The sequence below is a fragment of the Capricornis sumatraensis genome, chromosome 11, assembly GCF_032405125.1.
Source record: "Capricornis sumatraensis isolate serow.1 chromosome 11, serow.2, whole genome shotgun sequence".
Lineage (NCBI taxonomy): Eukaryota > Metazoa > Chordata > Mammalia > Artiodactyla > Bovidae > Capricornis > Capricornis sumatraensis.
In genome coordinates, this window is record NC_091079.1 from 48,429,627 (window position 1) to 48,445,781 (window position 16,155).

Genomic DNA, 16,155 nt, shown 5'->3' on the forward strand with positions numbered 1-16,155 from the left:
TACAATTTGCTGAAGGAGCAAAGAACATCGTCGACTCTAAGTAGGGCTTTTAGTGTGCTCATTGATGAGTGAAAGTCGCCACACATGTCAAGCTAAAGGCAGTTGTTGGGTTACTAACAGGACCCAGCGCCTTGCAAACATATGCGCTAAGCTGTGTATACAGATGGCAGGCAGAATAATGGAGCAGGCGCCTTTTATAAAGCTCTAGCTGCTGCCTGTCTTCAGACCTGGGAAATGAAACTATTCAGACTCGCGGCCAGATAGCGCCTGCGATTGTTTGTTACCGTTTTAATCCTATTAATTAAAACGTTAACCTGATTGGGTAGAAAGCGCTGTCCCAACAGGCGACTCTTCTTCATAATAACCTACTCAGAGATAATGATGTAAAAGACTCCCCCGTCTGTGGCGGCGGCTGGTTGATGGGTCCGGAAATCTCTTGAAGGTGAATCCAAGCAAGATAAACGGTGCGGAGAGGAGGCACGGGGCTGGGCTCAGAGCGGCGGCGGCGGCGGCGGCGGCGGCGGCAGCTCCACACCCTGCGCGCCCACCCTCCCACCATGCGGGGCCGCGGCCCATGGTGAGCCCCAGCAGCCAGCACCATCGGCTGGAGACGAAGAAGAAGAAGAAGAGGAGGCGGCGAGCGCGGGGGAAGGCGAAAAAGAAAAAGAAGGGGAGAGGGCTGCCAGCAGCGCCGGGACCGACGCGCGCACCAGCCCCGGAGCCCGGCTCGGGCGCGTCTGCGGCGCCGCCCGACTCCCGAGCCCAGGAGGCGGCGGCGGGCCCGGGCTCCGCGCCGGGGCCGGACCATGGAGCGCGGGCTGCACCTCGGCGCGGCCGCCGCGGGCGAAGACGACCTCTACCTGCACAAGAGCCTGAGCGCCTCCGCCGCCAAGCGCTTGGAGGCGGCTTTCCGCTCCACGCCCCCGGGCATGGACCTGTCCCTGGCACCGCCGCCCCGGGAGCGCCCGGCGTCCTCCTCGTCGTCGCCCCTCGGCTGCTTCGAGCCGGCTGACCCCGAGGGGGCAGGGCTGCTGCTGCCACCGCCCGGGGGAGGCGGCGGCGCGGGAGGCGGCGGCGGCGGCGGCGGGGTGGGCGTCTCCGGGCTGCTCGTGGGCTCCGCCGGCGTGGGGGGCGAGCCCAGCCTGAGCAGCCTGCCGGCCGGGGCGGCCCTGTGCCTCAAGTACGGCGAGAGCGCCGGCCGGGGCTCGGTGGCCGAGAGCAGCGGCGGCGAGCAGAGCCCCGACGACGATAGCGACGGCCGTTGCGAGCTGGTGCTGCGGCCCGGAGGCACCGACCCGCGGGCCTCCCCGGGCGCGGGAGGCGGCGGCACCAAGGCGGCCGAGGGCTGCTCCAACGCCCTCCTCCACGGCGGCGGCGGCGCCCCCCCGGGGGCCCCGAGCGGCGGCGGCGGCGGCGGGGGTAGCGGCGGCGGCGGCGGGGGTAGTGGCGGCAGCAAGAAATCCAAAGAGCAGAAAGCGCTGCGGCTCAACATCAACGCCCGCGAGCGCCGGCGGATGCACGACCTGAACGACGCGCTGGACGAGCTGCGCGCGGTCATCCCCTACGCGCACAGCCCCTCGGTGCGGAAGCTCTCCAAGATCGCCACGCTGCTGCTTGCCAAGAACTACATCCTCATGCAGGCGCAGGCCCTGGAGGAGATGCGGCGCCTCGTCGCCTACCTCAACCAGGGCCAGGCCATCTCCGCCGCCTCCCTACCCAGCTCCGCGGCGGCGGCGGCCGCGGCCGCTGCCCTGCACCCGGCGCTTGGCGCGTACGAGCAGGCGGCCGGATACCCGTTCAGCGCCGGGCTGCCCCCGGCCGCCTCCTGCCCGGAGAAGTGCGCCCTGTTCAATAGCGTCTCCTCCAGCCTCTGCAAACAGTGCACGGAGAAGCCTTAAACATCCCCTCCACCCATCCACCACCACCCCGCCCCGAAAAACACCAGACCAACCCCAAAGCTAGCGGACAGTGCACAGCTGCTCACCACCCCTTTTATTTGGTCCTCTCGTAGTTGTGAAACACTTGCAGAACAGACAAAGCGGAGGCGAGAACTGAGAAGTATCAGAGACACTCGGGACTTCTAGCCTCGACAACCCCAGAATCTTGGTCTTTGGGGTGGGGAGTGAGGTGGAGTTGGTATGGAAGATAGATATCTTTATTTTTTCCTCGGAAAAGTGGCAACTTTGGTGGCAGCTTAGACCGCGGGGAAGCAGTTTGCCTTTAAGGTTAAAACACAAGTTGAGAAGTAGTCGTTATTAAGCGTGGAAGGTATTCCAGGGCAAAATAGTAATCCTACTGATAATTGTGAATTTGGCTAGTGCTGAGGGGGGAAGGAGGAGTCCGGGGTTGGGTGGCTTGTGGGACGGAATATTCATTCAGACAAATCAGAAAGGGCACTTGAAAATAAATTTGATTCTGAGCCAGGAGAAAAACTTGAAATGTAGATTTATTTAAGTGAAAAAACAAAACAAAAACAACAGAAAGAGACACGTTGCTATGAAAGACTTGTATTTTTTATTGTCTCTGAACTTTAATCCTGTGAAAATGCTCAAAAGTTTTGGCAAGAGTGATATAAAAAAACTGACTGTGGCTGAAAGAAATTGCATTAAAAATATTTATGCGCACCTTGTTACTTTCCACTCTGCAATGATGTATTAACGATTCATGGTATTTATTTGTTATTCATCAATGACCCTTCCACATCAACAGTATTTATCATGTGTTAAGGTCATGGGGTCTTATGTGCAGATTTTTTTTAATGCCTCTAAAATTCTGTTTTATAGATTAACTTATATTGTGTGCCAAGTGTTTAAAAGGGTTTATTTGCCAACAAGTATGAAGAGACATATTGATGTATCTGAGCTGCTTAGGTTTATCAAAGGTCACCTGGATATCTTCAGTTGCATCATCCCTGTATTTAAATTGAGCTTTAATAAATTGCTTCAGTCCAAAAATTACAGGAAAGGTGTATTCTTAATTAATGAATGAATTGATCTCTTTTTTTTTTTCCCAAAAGGGGACTCTTTTGCATTCTAAAAAGGAAGACATCACAGCAATAGATCCTATAAGTAAGAACATGCTAAACAAATACTTTTTCCAGGCTGTGCTGTACATTTTTAAAAGGTCTAATTTAATTGCTTTTAATATATGTGTACATATATAAGTTATTTTAACTGTGGAGAATTATTTAAGTTGAAAGACTGGTTTGATTTGCCTATGGTGTGAAATTCTTTGTTATTTTTCTAAAAAACAATTAAAAGGAAATAAAATAAAACTAAGGAAGAGCAAGAAGCTATTTACCCAAAGCGAGCTTTCAGTTTTAGTTTGCATGGCTGTTTGCCTGCCTTTCTAGCCTATGAAAATCCAGAAAACCTTTTTTAAAAAATGGAGTCCTGCTATTTTCACTCCTTGCAGATAATACAAATTCAGTTTGTCAGGTTGGATGGTGAGTGGGGAGTTGTGATGGATCTCTTGGCGGGTTTTGGATGTGTAAAGAATGATATATATATTAAATAGGTCAATCAGACTATGACAGCTATGTACGACCATTTGTATGTGTATCTATGTCAGAAAGAAACTTTATTAAAATATTTTGATCAAACATCTTATGCTGTGCTTTGTGGAAGGAGCCATCACCTCTTTTCTCTGTAACTCTTTGCTTGAAAGGTAACAAAACAGAAAGGAGTTTTAGAGAAGGTGAAACTAAAGTTCTGTCAGGGATATACAATTAGGAGCAGCCCTATTCACTTGTTTACTTGTTAAAAGAGGATGGCTGGGCCTGGTCATTGGAGGAGAGAGAAATGGGGTCAGTGGTGAGACACAGAGGAGGTCTAGAGCTCCTGTCTGCTGGCATGAACTTTGAAGGCCCTTCTCTCCCTGGAAATCTTTTCCCACTTTGTATGGCATTGTTAACTAGCAGTGCCAAGGCCCATCAGAGAGTAAAGTTTCTTAAAGAGTTTTTATTTCAAAAATTTCTATCTTCAACTTCCAGAAAGCCAAGGAAAACAGATGAATTTGGATTCTGTGAGGATGAATTCTATTGTGGCTTTCCCCTTTTTTGTGTGATTGAAGAGTCAACCAGGTTGAATGATATGTGTAAACAATGTCCACAGAGATTTTTACAATGTACTAGTGTTGCTTGTTAATGAGATTTGTAGGGGCTATGTTTGGATTGGGTTGGGCGTTGATTCTATTAAAGAATGGCTGTATAGGCTTGTATTTGGACCTTCCTAATGCCCTCACATTTAGAAGGTTTTATTTTTATTGTGGTGAAGGTTATAGAGATGGTGGCCGTGAAGTTAGAGTGTTTCCTCTATAGGCAGTTTGCTGATTGCGTTTTTGGTCTGTATAGCCTCAGTTCATAATGATATCCCTAAATGCCATCAAACTTAGTAGGGGGTGAGGGAGGATATTTTCTGCTCCACTTGCCATCAAAAAAGATTAATCAGAACCTGTAACTTTTCAGAAAACATCACAGCAAAGGGCCTTGAAGCTGAAGCCCTCCCAGTCTGGGAGTGGGGGTTGAGGGAGGGAAGAGACCAGGGCAGCCCCCAGGCAGGAGAAGACCCGTCTCTCAGCATTTACCAGACAAAGCCTGGGTGCGTCTAATTATGATTATTAAAACAATTTCCATGACGATGTCTAATATTATGTTAATTTGAAAACAACTGTGTATGAAAACTGTCGACTATAATACCTAAATTCATTTAATGAAACACATCGTTAAGGCAATTAAACCTCCTGGATGTGATTAAGAAACATAATTACGACACTGTTCTGCGCCATAATTGGGTGTCTTTAATCAAGGGGTAAAGTGCTCAGCAACACAGCCATTAGTTTGTATTGTTCTGGCCTGGCTGTCCATCATTCTGATTAGGAATTAACCAGAGTCACCATCAGTCGAATTTTTTTTTTTTCTATTTTGCGTGTTAACATTGTAGAGGACGTATTTGTTGCAGGATTTTACTGCTTAATATTTTTCATTATTAAGAGCACCTCCTTAATATACTCTCTGTAACCTCTGTGATGTTCAACTCTGATTAGAAATAGTACAAATAAGAGATCTTGAACTTCAAGGGAAAAAGAAATACTCACCCTCCTCTTACTCCTTTAATAACTCAGTCTCCAAACTTTGTCCTGAAAAAACTGGAAATGGATGGAGGTGGGGGAAAGGAGAGGATAAACGTCAGACAAATATGAGCAATTATGCAAAGTAACAGGGTTAATAATATTTAGTTTCATTTTGATAATTTCAGACACATAAATTCTCTTTCCAAACACAGGAGTTGACCAGTGTTGAATTCTAGGAATAAATGGGGGACATCTGAAAGGAACAAGAGAGGACTTTTTGGTGATTTACTAGGTGGAATTTCCTGCCTTCAGCCAACCTTTGTAAAGTTTCTTCAGCAGCAGTTTTTAGGGAGGGAAAACCACTGATTGAAGAAACAGTTCTTCCCCCACCTGGCAAAGCCCTGGGCCGCTTTCCGAGGCCCGCTGGACTCCTGTATTTTCAGCCCAGGGTGGAAAGTTGCTGCGCACACTTCTGGCCTCAGATGTCTTCCCATTGCGCAGCATCCACTTCAGGATTGGGTGACTGAGCACCAAGGGGTCAGGGTGATCTTGCTGAAGTGCCCTTGGGCCAGAACAGAGACTCTGGGCCCTAAAACGGCGGCGTCTGTCAGAGTACTTCGGTCAGCCTCAGAGCCTGCATCCACTGCGCCTTGGGTGCTTCTGAGGGGAGTGCACCGCCCGAAGGATCCCAGCTGCTTGAGTTTCTTAGGGAACTGACTGTAGGCCGAGGCAGTGAGCGAGGAACCAGAATCTCACTTGGCCTTTTATTCCACCGGTTTCCTTCTCTAGCTTCTAACTTCTATATTTTTCTCTAATGTCGAATTCCTATTTAGATCCCATCTCCAACTTAACTTTGGGCACCTACAGGAATGGAGCGCTCTGGGGCTCTTCGTGGACTCCTTCCTATAGAACCCGCAAATGATCATCTTCGGAGAGCTCACTAGTTACACCCTCCTCTCTCTCTGTGGTGCCTGTAAGTGTGTGTGTGCGCGCGCATGAGTGTGTGTGCGCGCGATTGTGTGAGCGCGCGCACAACGATGCGCTCTCCTCTGCAGCTGGGCATCCCTTCTAAGACCCCGTGCTGCGCTTAAATTTTTGCACCCTCCTGTCGCACCCAGCACCATCCTTCCTGCCAACAGCTCATTGGGAAGGTCCAAGGCTCACCGGTTCCGGGTCTCCACGCGCTCTTGGCCCTGATGCCGGAACCGAACCTTTCTCCGCGCCCGGGACCCTGAGATTGTTCCAGCCTGAGTGGCATTGACTTTTCCAATGTAATGACTTATGAAAGATATAATCATGTGTTAAATTGAATTCTCCGTTTAACTGTTAATGGTGTGCTCTGGGCACATTTACGTATTAGATGCTATGGTAACTAATTACCACTAGGAAAAAGGATAATACACTTCCCAGACTTTGAAAAATAATGATGAGAGATCACTTCCCAGTTCGCAACACATAGTGGCGGCTCTGCCGGCTGGAGACGCACTGAGCGGAGACCCCAGCGTGTTCTGGTGACAGGCGGGAAGGTAATGAATCCTGCCCAGAAGAGGCTCCTTAGTAAAAACCTTTGATGAAAATCTAATGCAGTGGGGAAGTGGGGGGATGGGCTGGGACAACCAGACAACGTTGCCTCTAAACAGAATTAAATTGCAAAATAAACATCAGAAACAAAAGTATTCTTTTAATTACAATGCAGGTCAGACTAAATCACTTGCCAAGCAACTTTACATGAATGAACATTTTTTGTGGTGTGGGCACCATAAATGAGTCCCGCTTCTTCGAGCTCTGCCTTGGCGCTTACAAAGTTGGATGCCCCTGGATCTGCCAAGCCAATGAGCTCCGGGTTAAAGCTGGCCTTTTAAGTCAGACATTGGGCACAAGAGAAGGAAACAGGAGAGAAAACCAGGAAAAGGTAACTTAAGAGAAAAAAACAGTTCTCAGGACAGGAGTTTTCTTCTCTCCCTGCCGGATTTCTGGCTTTTCTGATCAGTTGATCTGTGTTTACCAGAACCAGGGTTTTGTAGACTGTGCGAAATAACCAGGTGTCTGTTTCGCCCCAGGGCCACGGTCAGTGTTTGTGCTGGGGACCCGAGAGGGCAGGAGGAAGGAGGGAGCGGCTTTCCCGAAGGCCAGCCCAGTGTTGCAGACCAAATGATGTCCATGACGTGTGCTACTGTGCTGTGCGCTGCTCCGGCTGCGCCCAGGGAGGGATTTGGGCTCCACAGCAGCAGAGCATCGCTGGACTGGCTGTCATTCTGGGCCCCTCCTGTAGGGCGCAAGGCCATTCAGCCCCCAAGTTCCTAGGGACAGAAAGGGAACTTCGGGGGCTCTGCCTCAGCTCTTTCAAGGGAAGGCACTTGGATCAGGGTGCCCCTTGCACCTGCCATGGCCTGGTGAGTTCACCGAAGATTCCCGGTTTATAAGAAGAGACTGCAGCCCAGCCAAACCCCAGAATTCTGCGAAAAAGCACCTCAGTTTTAAACCCCAAAGAACCTCATCTCTTCCCAGCCAGGCAAGGAAAATTAGCTCGCTTTCCCTGAAGCCCTATTTTGGTTCTACCACTTTTCCTAAATGACTCGTCTTAACATAATCCAGGAGACTTCTGGACTATTGCAAAACTATCCACCCCCTAAGTGCTTGTGAGTGTGCGTGTAGGACTTTCCTGTCCTTTACTGTATATCCCCTCCTTCCAACAGTACAGAAACACAGATTAGGGAGCTTTGGAAGAGAAATGACTGGGCTGGGAAGGCTAGACTGCAAAAGGAAAAGGGATTTTGCAGTTACCACCCACCCCTAGACCTAGCTTCCAATATGTGATGGACAAGCCTATCTTAGAAGTCACCAGGACGCTCTGATGGGGAGTTGGCTTTAATTATGCACAATGTGATATCATTTTCTTTCCCAGATTGGGAAAGAGTTAATTCTTTCCCAAAGACCATAGTTGCCCTTGTCTTTTCAACCTGATTCAGAGATGCAATAAAATATGAAGCAAATTTATGATCTGTTTCAAGCATTTTATTGCTGTATTTTTAAATTCATATATGCACATATAAGAACTATGATCTGTGAATAATTTGAAATGCTACCCTAGAATGATACATTTTAGATAAAACATAACCATATCTTTATATAATTGTCTCAGATTAAAATAAAAAAGAAAAATAGGTTTCTAATGTGGACCAAACTAAAAAACTAATGACAGCCATAAACTGCTAACCAACCATAAATTAACATCTTCATCAAATGCTAAAATGGTATCAGTGGTTATATAAAGCAATTATTATTTCTCTTTATAAGTTTTAGAATAAAGTTCAGGGATATTTAAAGGACCCATTATTTACAAATGCTTCCCAATTTTAAAGATTTCATAATTTTATTAGGAGGATGGTTGCAACTCAAATCTGCTATGTTAATAGGGATGTTTAGAGATGAGAATTTAGTTTTAGACATAAAAATGCTTCATGGCCTAACCTCAATCTATGCATTTACTCTGCTCTGGCAATTATTGAAGAACTTGGTGTAAGGATTTCTTTGTTAATATCCTTATATCCTCTTAGAAAATAGAAGACAAATAATTTCTTATTGTGAGCGAGACTGAGATTATGTACCCAAGTGGTTAAAACATTAAAACATGCACTGTCTACTCAAGCAAGTGCAGCTCCATTTGCCACGTATAGTTTCTTTCTGAAGAGCTATGGTCAAAATTCAAGTGCTAAGTGCAGCTTGTCCCCTCCATCTAAGATTTCCATAAAAAAAAAAAAATTTTTTTCCTAACCAGGCCTCCACAGAAACATGAATAGCCATGAAGGAGGAAAGGAAATCTATCTATTAAATCTATAAATGTATCAGAAAGCAGGAGCAGTGAATAACTTACATTTTTTACTGCTGAAGCATCAAGCAAATACATTCTTCAAAGTGCAGATTTCTCGAGAAAGTGAAATTAAGAAAAATCTGGAATTATTCAACAAAGTAAGCTCTTTTTAACAACTCAGAAAAAATATTTTTTTTTATGAAAACAAAACACTGATTTGAACTATGGAGGATCTGGGTGGAACACATACATACTCAAATTACCTCTGCCACTCTGGTGTTACTTCTGTGTGTTGCCCTTCTGTGGATAAACATCTCCAAAGGTCAGGGATTAACTAAGATCTTCAGTTGGCTGAGTCCTGCATTGTTTAGTCTGAGGACTTTGTTTTTAAAAAATGAATATTATTTTTATAGCTTTTCTTGTAAGATACCAAATTTTAAAAAATGGAGAAAGTACTACTTCCTATATGCTTTTGGATTTAAAAATTCAAAAGTGATTTCAAATACTTCAAAAATATTCCATCTAAGGTATAAAACAAAGGCATTTATAAAATTTTAAATATATCGGCCAGTTCTTAAAAGTTATGGAATGAAAGTCTATTTCATTTCAACAGTAATTTGAATCTCAAAGACAAAATCATTTACTTAAAAATGTGGGTTGTCATGTAATGATGACATACATTTCATGTGAACTATAATGGTTTAGTTCTTAGAAATAAAAGTTATATGGAGTGAACATTCTCTTGCAAACAAGTAAGAATCACCAGCTAATATGTGCTTTATAAGTGTTTAAATTTGACCCAATGACAAACCATTAGGTACCAGTACCTTTACCTGTTACTTCCATCACCCTAGCTTCTTCCATGAGCACAGAACACAAATTGTAAGGGAAATAAAATACCTCATGAGTTTATCTCTAAATATTTACTTTCTAGGTAGTCTGCAGTATATCATGTCTCTCCTTATAAAAATGAATACAGTTAAGAATTAAGAACATAAGCTATACCTCAAAAAATTAACAAAAAACTGTAACACATTTAAAATTAATCCAGCATAGCCACTGAGTATTTTTTTTTTCCTATTCAACTATATCGTGAGTAGAAAATGCACAGTATTACCCACATGACCATGGATAATGCCAGACAGTTCTGCAAAATTATTGTTTATTTAGTAAGTGTGTTTTAGAGTAAAACTGAAAGCCAGGATGATTATTTCATAGATTGTCCATTTAACGACATAATTGACCCTAAGTGTTCAACCATACTGAATTGCCTAGTTCCAATGAACAGAAACACCCTCAGAGTCCAAGGCAGTCCTTTAAAACATGAATGAATTGTTTCTTCGGAAAGCCAAGAGTCCCAGTGAAACGCTCTATGTACGGAGACTGAAGGAGCCACATTTCATCAACACTCTTCTGTGTTGCGTGTTTTATTTACAGCTAGCATTTCAGCTCATGAATACACAGAATACAGTCCAAATATTACTCAGCTTCATTCACTATCTGTGGTAAAGTTATCCACAGAAAACAAAGACCACGTCTCTTTTCTGTAGAGAGAAACAGAATCTCTCTCCCATTCTTGTTTTCTTGTACATCTCTCCACAGAATCATAGTCTATAATCATAATCTATTATTAAGAACAGCAACCTAGCAAGGTCAACTTCATTAAAATAAAGTTTAAAAACTTATTAGTCACTGATATTCTTGTATGTTTTTATTTCCCACATAAATACGTGAAACTATACTGAAAAATGGGCTTCCCTGGGAGTTCAGCAGTAAAGAATCCACCAGCAGTGCAGGAGACACAGAGACATGGGTTCAATATCTGGGTTGGGAAGATCCCCTGAAGAAGGAAATGAATGGCAACCCACTCTAGCATTCTTGCTGGGAAACTCCATGGACAGAGGAGCCTGGCCGGCTACAGTCCATGGGGTCGCAAAGAGTTGGACATGACTGAAGTGACTGAGTACACACACATGCATACTGAAAAATGTTCTGAATGTAACAATTAATGTTCTTTTACTGAAAATATGAGAAAATAAGAATACATATGTAAATGGTGGGGAAAGATGAGGGTTTGAGGATCTCCAGACAGCAAAATTATTTCCCAAATCATTTACTAATTGTAATAAAGTCTTCTGTCACCCAACATGCTCCTAGTAGGGAAATAAGGAGACAGTCATTCACCTGTGCTTTAAAAGTTAATTTATTGGCTCATTGCATATTAGAAAAAACACACACACATTAAATTGACTTACAAAGCATTTGCATTTCTTATCTAAAATCTTTTCAACATAATTTGCTTCCTCATAAATCCACCTATATACCATTTTAAAATCAAGAGTATTAAATATTTAAGATTTCTTTTTACAATATAGAGATTCCCCTGCTTAAAAAATACTTTAAAATGTTAAGTGTTGTCAAACTACTCCTTTTAAAAATTGTTCAGTAGAGATTTTCACAAATTTTATCTTACTCAAGAAAATATTACAAAGTAAACAATTAAACCAAATATTTCTAACACCAATGATCAACGACTCAGATTAACACTCTGAAATAGAGTAAGTAATAGAAACATTAGAGAGTTTTATGTGATCACCCACTGTAACTTAAAATAATGCTATCGGGAACTTAATCTTGGCTTGCTAACTTTTTCCTAATTGAGTATGTAAATATGAATACCTAATAATGCAATTCGGTAAATAATGGCTTGCAGTATTGGCAAATTTAATAGGTTAAATCAGTGTACATTCTCAGGGCATATAATTCTTGTTTTAAAATTATTGATGTTATTTTATACTAAGATCAAAACCTTGATAATTTTTGTGCTTTGATCTTTGAAATTGTTTTAAGATTCCATGGTTCAATTAGAAGGATTAGCTTATAGAAAGGCCACTCAAATTATTTTTCATAAGAAAATAAACAGAAGTAATCATGCAAATTTTGAGCATAGAAGCTCCTCTGCCTTAGACTTGTGACCCAACCTTAATGATAAAATCAGCAAAATATAATGAAGTGTGTCGGGAAGGCCAAACAAGACAGATAAAAGTTCCCAAATAGGTTGCTTACCAACATTCTTTACTTAGTGACAAACAACTTTTTCCTGAATATTTTCAGAGCATTTAGTTTTTGCTAAATGATGCCTCAGTTGGTCACTGATATAAAATAATACTGCTAGTCATTGATTTTCTTTAATTTGACATTTAGAGGAGGGGCTGTGAAAACGAAAAGGGTGGGTTTTTACTATATGTAAAATACAGTTTTCAAAAAATTCTGATGCCTCAATAGCTGTATTTTGTTTTGGAGATCTTTAACATATAATCACAATACTGGATGTATATGTTTTGTTGTATCTAATTAGGCACATAGTAATTTCTCATTGCAGAACACTAATTTGGAATGAGTGACGGAAGGTCAGTTAGAACGAGTGTTGAATCAGAATTTTAAAACAGTTTTAGGACGACGAATTTATTACAACTACATTTATAATAAATTACTTGGGTATATATTGCTTTCTCTAATAAACTGTGTGTTCTTGAAGAAGGGTAATCCAGTGCATAGTATCAATCTAAGAGGAAATGCTCAATAAATGTTTGACTGAATACATGAATAATCATTTAACCAATAACAAAAAATGCTTCCCTTTAACAAATATACACAAACAGTTTTTAATTTAAAAGGCGCAGCACTGTCAAAGTATCTCCTTACAACTTACATTTGGATATTGCATTACACTTTTCAAAATAAGTTCACACATCTTACTGTGTTCAGTCCTCATAATGAACCCTCACATCCAAAGGCTGTATTATTTTTATTTTGCAAATATGGAAACTGAAACACTGAGAGGCAAAGTGACTTGTTGATAATAGTAAATCAATTGTGTCGTAGCTAAATTTCATGTCTTTTAACTTATTCTCTATGACATTTATTCTATTCATAGACAATCTTTGATGACCAGGTTTAAGCCTGTCACAAGACTCCATACATTGCTTTTATATAATGTTTCCACCCTAAATTCCTTTCACTGTAAATTAAGCAGAAATTAGAATGGAGTGCTTTTCCGTGCTCTCTCTGCTACAGCAGCACAGAAGTGTGCTACTAAGATGAATTTAACAATCTGGAGGTTTCCACATCAAGCAATATGGTGGAATAGATGTCCTAGTACAAAACAAATGGGCTCTGCTTTGTGGCAGAACGGGATAAAGGTTGCAGCCCAAGGGGCGTGGGGTATGGGTGCGTGCATGTGTGTGTGTGTTTAATCCAAGACTTGTGCACAAAGGCAAGAACTTGCAGAGGCAACATCTTCAGTAGGTGTCTAGAAAGAAACCTCACTCCACAGAGGACTGGGTATTCTTGCTTATCCCTACTCATAGGGTTGTAATCTGGCTGACTTAGGGCAAGAACCCACCCTATCTATGCAGTTTCCCATTTGTGTGTGCTCAGTCACTTCAGTCATGTCCAATTGTTTGAGACCTGATGGACCGTAGCCCGCTAGTCTCCTCTGTCCATGGGATTCTACAGGCAAAAATACTGGAGTGGGCTGCCCTTTCCTTCTCCACCCAGGGATCGAACCCGCATCTCTTGTATTGGAGGCGGATTTGTTACCATTGAGCCACTGGGGAAGCCCATGTAGTTTCCCATCCCCTCTCAAAATACTCAAGGTGAAATTTTAAACTGATCCAAATTTGAGAGTAACAGCAGCCAGGTGAAAGCAAACACAAATTTTCTCTGGTGGTGTGAACTTTAAACTCGGGTCTTAAAAAAAAAATTCCAGAGATAAAATTCCAAGGAACGAGTCCACTAAACAAGCAATTCCAAGGAAGAGTTAAAAGAAAAACAAACTATAGGATCAGACCCATAAAACACTGATGATGTGGAAACACCAGATATGAATAAAGTTTCTTAATATATTTTTAAAATGAAAGAAGATATTGAGTATATGATGAAGGAACAAGATACTGTCAAAAATGACCAGGCAGATAGGAGGAACAAAAGAGAATTCTCAAATTGAAAATGTAACCCCTAAATTTATCAGACTCAGGGGAATTGAAATTCTGAAAGTGGACAAATTGACATCTGGCACCCTGGCTCAGATCAGCTCTGGAGACCCCATAGAAGGGAGAGGGTAGTGAGGAGCTGAGCATGAAACACAAGAAGTCTAGAGCATCTCAGAGAGTGAAGGCTGTCATGGACTGTTTGCCTGTGTGTGTGCGTGTTGGGGGGTGGTGCTGGCAACAGGGCTTCCGGCAGCCCAGGGCGGAGGGTGGGGCATGAAGTAGTGAGAGGATGGGCGGGGGCAAGGCTTTTCGGTTTTGCTTTGGCCTTTCCCCCAAATTAACTGTCCCACCAACACAGTTTATATCACTGGGTGAATAGAGCATTGAAACATCATGGGTACACATTATGAGATACTATACAGTAGTTAGAGGTGATAGATCAAATACATATAAAGTAATATACTTTAAAGTAATACCTTTAAAGTATAGTGCTTAGTAAAAAATTAAGAAGAATATGATGAATAGACTAGACATTTATGAAAATTAAAAAACACATACAACCAAGATAATAACATATGTTCTATAAAAACACCTACAAATAAAAAGATACATACCAAACACATTAGAATATTTCCTGATAATGGGGAAGGGTATAATGGTAGGGTTTAGGGATAGAATAGAATGAGTAAATAAAGCCTAGTTTGGACCAATTATAATTGTTTACTGTGAACTAAGGGGTATAAGGCATGTGATCACTCAATCCTATGAACCTAAGGTTAAAATAAAAAGACAGAAGAAACAAACCCAATGGATGAGTTAAAGAGTAGAATAAACTGAAAGCGATATAAAGATCCAAAGAAATGGCCTAGAATATAAATTAGAGATTAAAAAATACAAGGAGAAAAGGTTAAACAACATGGACTATAAACAAGATACATAGCTCAAAGAGGAAATATTCAGAGATGATTGTGAATATTCTACGTTTGATGAAAGACACCATGGCATGCAAGCACTATAAACAGAAACTAAGAACGTCAAAGACAAAGAGAGCATATTAAAGGTGTCAGAGAAAAGAGGTTGACTACCTGCTGAATAATTAAACCAAATGAAGGCTAACCTCTTAACAACATGAGATATCAAAACAGGAAAAAAAGGCAAACTAACGAATGAGGACAAAAAGGAAAGCATCTTCAAATTGGCAAAAACAAAGTTCAGATGGACAGACCTTCACTAAGGAGCATTTAGTGCATGAACTTCAGGAAGGAGAAAAATAGATGCTAGAAAAGCTATTTAGCTACTAAATATGGTTCAGTATTTTATAATGTTATTTGAAAGATAAATTTCCTTTTCAAAAACAAAAGCAAATTTCTGAAATCCTAGAAGTTTCAATGAAATAACTAGAAGTTATAACAAGAAGTTCCCATGAAATAACTGGGCTTATTTACCTGCTTTGCCTGTTTTTATATGGCATCAGCATTCAAGTTGAATGACAAACCATCATTTGGCAATCTGATATTAGCAATCTTTGAATCATCCAGCCGACGCTGCATTTTGGCATATGGAATTATACTGCATTACATAATGCCGTAATTCAAATACTACAAATCAAATCCCAGTCCAAGAGGTGAGGCATCAAGAACAAATACTGCTATCTAGTTTTTCAGTTGATATAAATGCTTGATATAAAGCATTCAGGAAAGTTAATTACAACACCAGCATAACCCTTACAGTTCACACTGGAGTCAAATGCTATAATCAATCCTGTAATGATCTCAACATTTACTCCTACAATAAACCTAATACTAATGTCTAGGGCAATTGCTGAATATATAATAGGTTTTGTGTGTTCTTATACTGATAAATCTTATCAGTATCTAACTTGAACATGAGTAGCCTTATATAACAAGAAATTTTGTTCTACTGAGCCACAGTATACAAAGTAATAAAGTACATTTATGGATGATTAAATATTGAAGTGAAGTTGAAGCATTTAATCTACCGCAAACCTCATTTAATGCAAACGTACCCCAGCAATATAGATATTATTGATATTATACTTGAAGGGAACATTTTCATCTAGTGTATCTCATGGAAATTTAATTTCCTTCTTCTCTGAGAACTTGAAATTTGTTAGACTGTGTCCATTTACAGCATAAATTTCCATTAGTACATAAAGTGTATTTTTACATATTATAGAAGAATTTGTGACTTAACAAAATCCCACAGTGTCAGATCTATTACTGTGAAGGCACATTTACCATGACGTTTGCAAATCACAAT

At 41.7% G+C, this 16,155-nt stretch overlaps 1 protein-coding gene across 1 annotated transcript; it reads left to right on the forward strand.

The window, feature by feature from the left end:
- Nucleotides 1–806: 806 nt before the first annotated feature.
- On the forward strand, nucleotides 807–1,898 carry BHLHE22 (basic helix-loop-helix family member e22). The gene has a single exon (XM_068984107.1). It carries the CDS (start codon nucleotides 807–809, stop codon nucleotides 1,896–1,898), a length of 1,092 nt encoding a protein of 363 aa, XP_068840208.1.
- The last annotated feature ends 14,257 nt before the right edge of the window (nucleotides 1,899–16,155 follow it).

Bases quoted from the DNA above. Each gene is read 5' to 3' on its own strand.
- BHLHE22 (XM_068984107.1), top strand. From the start codon at position 807: ATGGAGCGCGGGCTGCACCTCGGCGCGGCCGCCGCGGGCGAAGACGAC.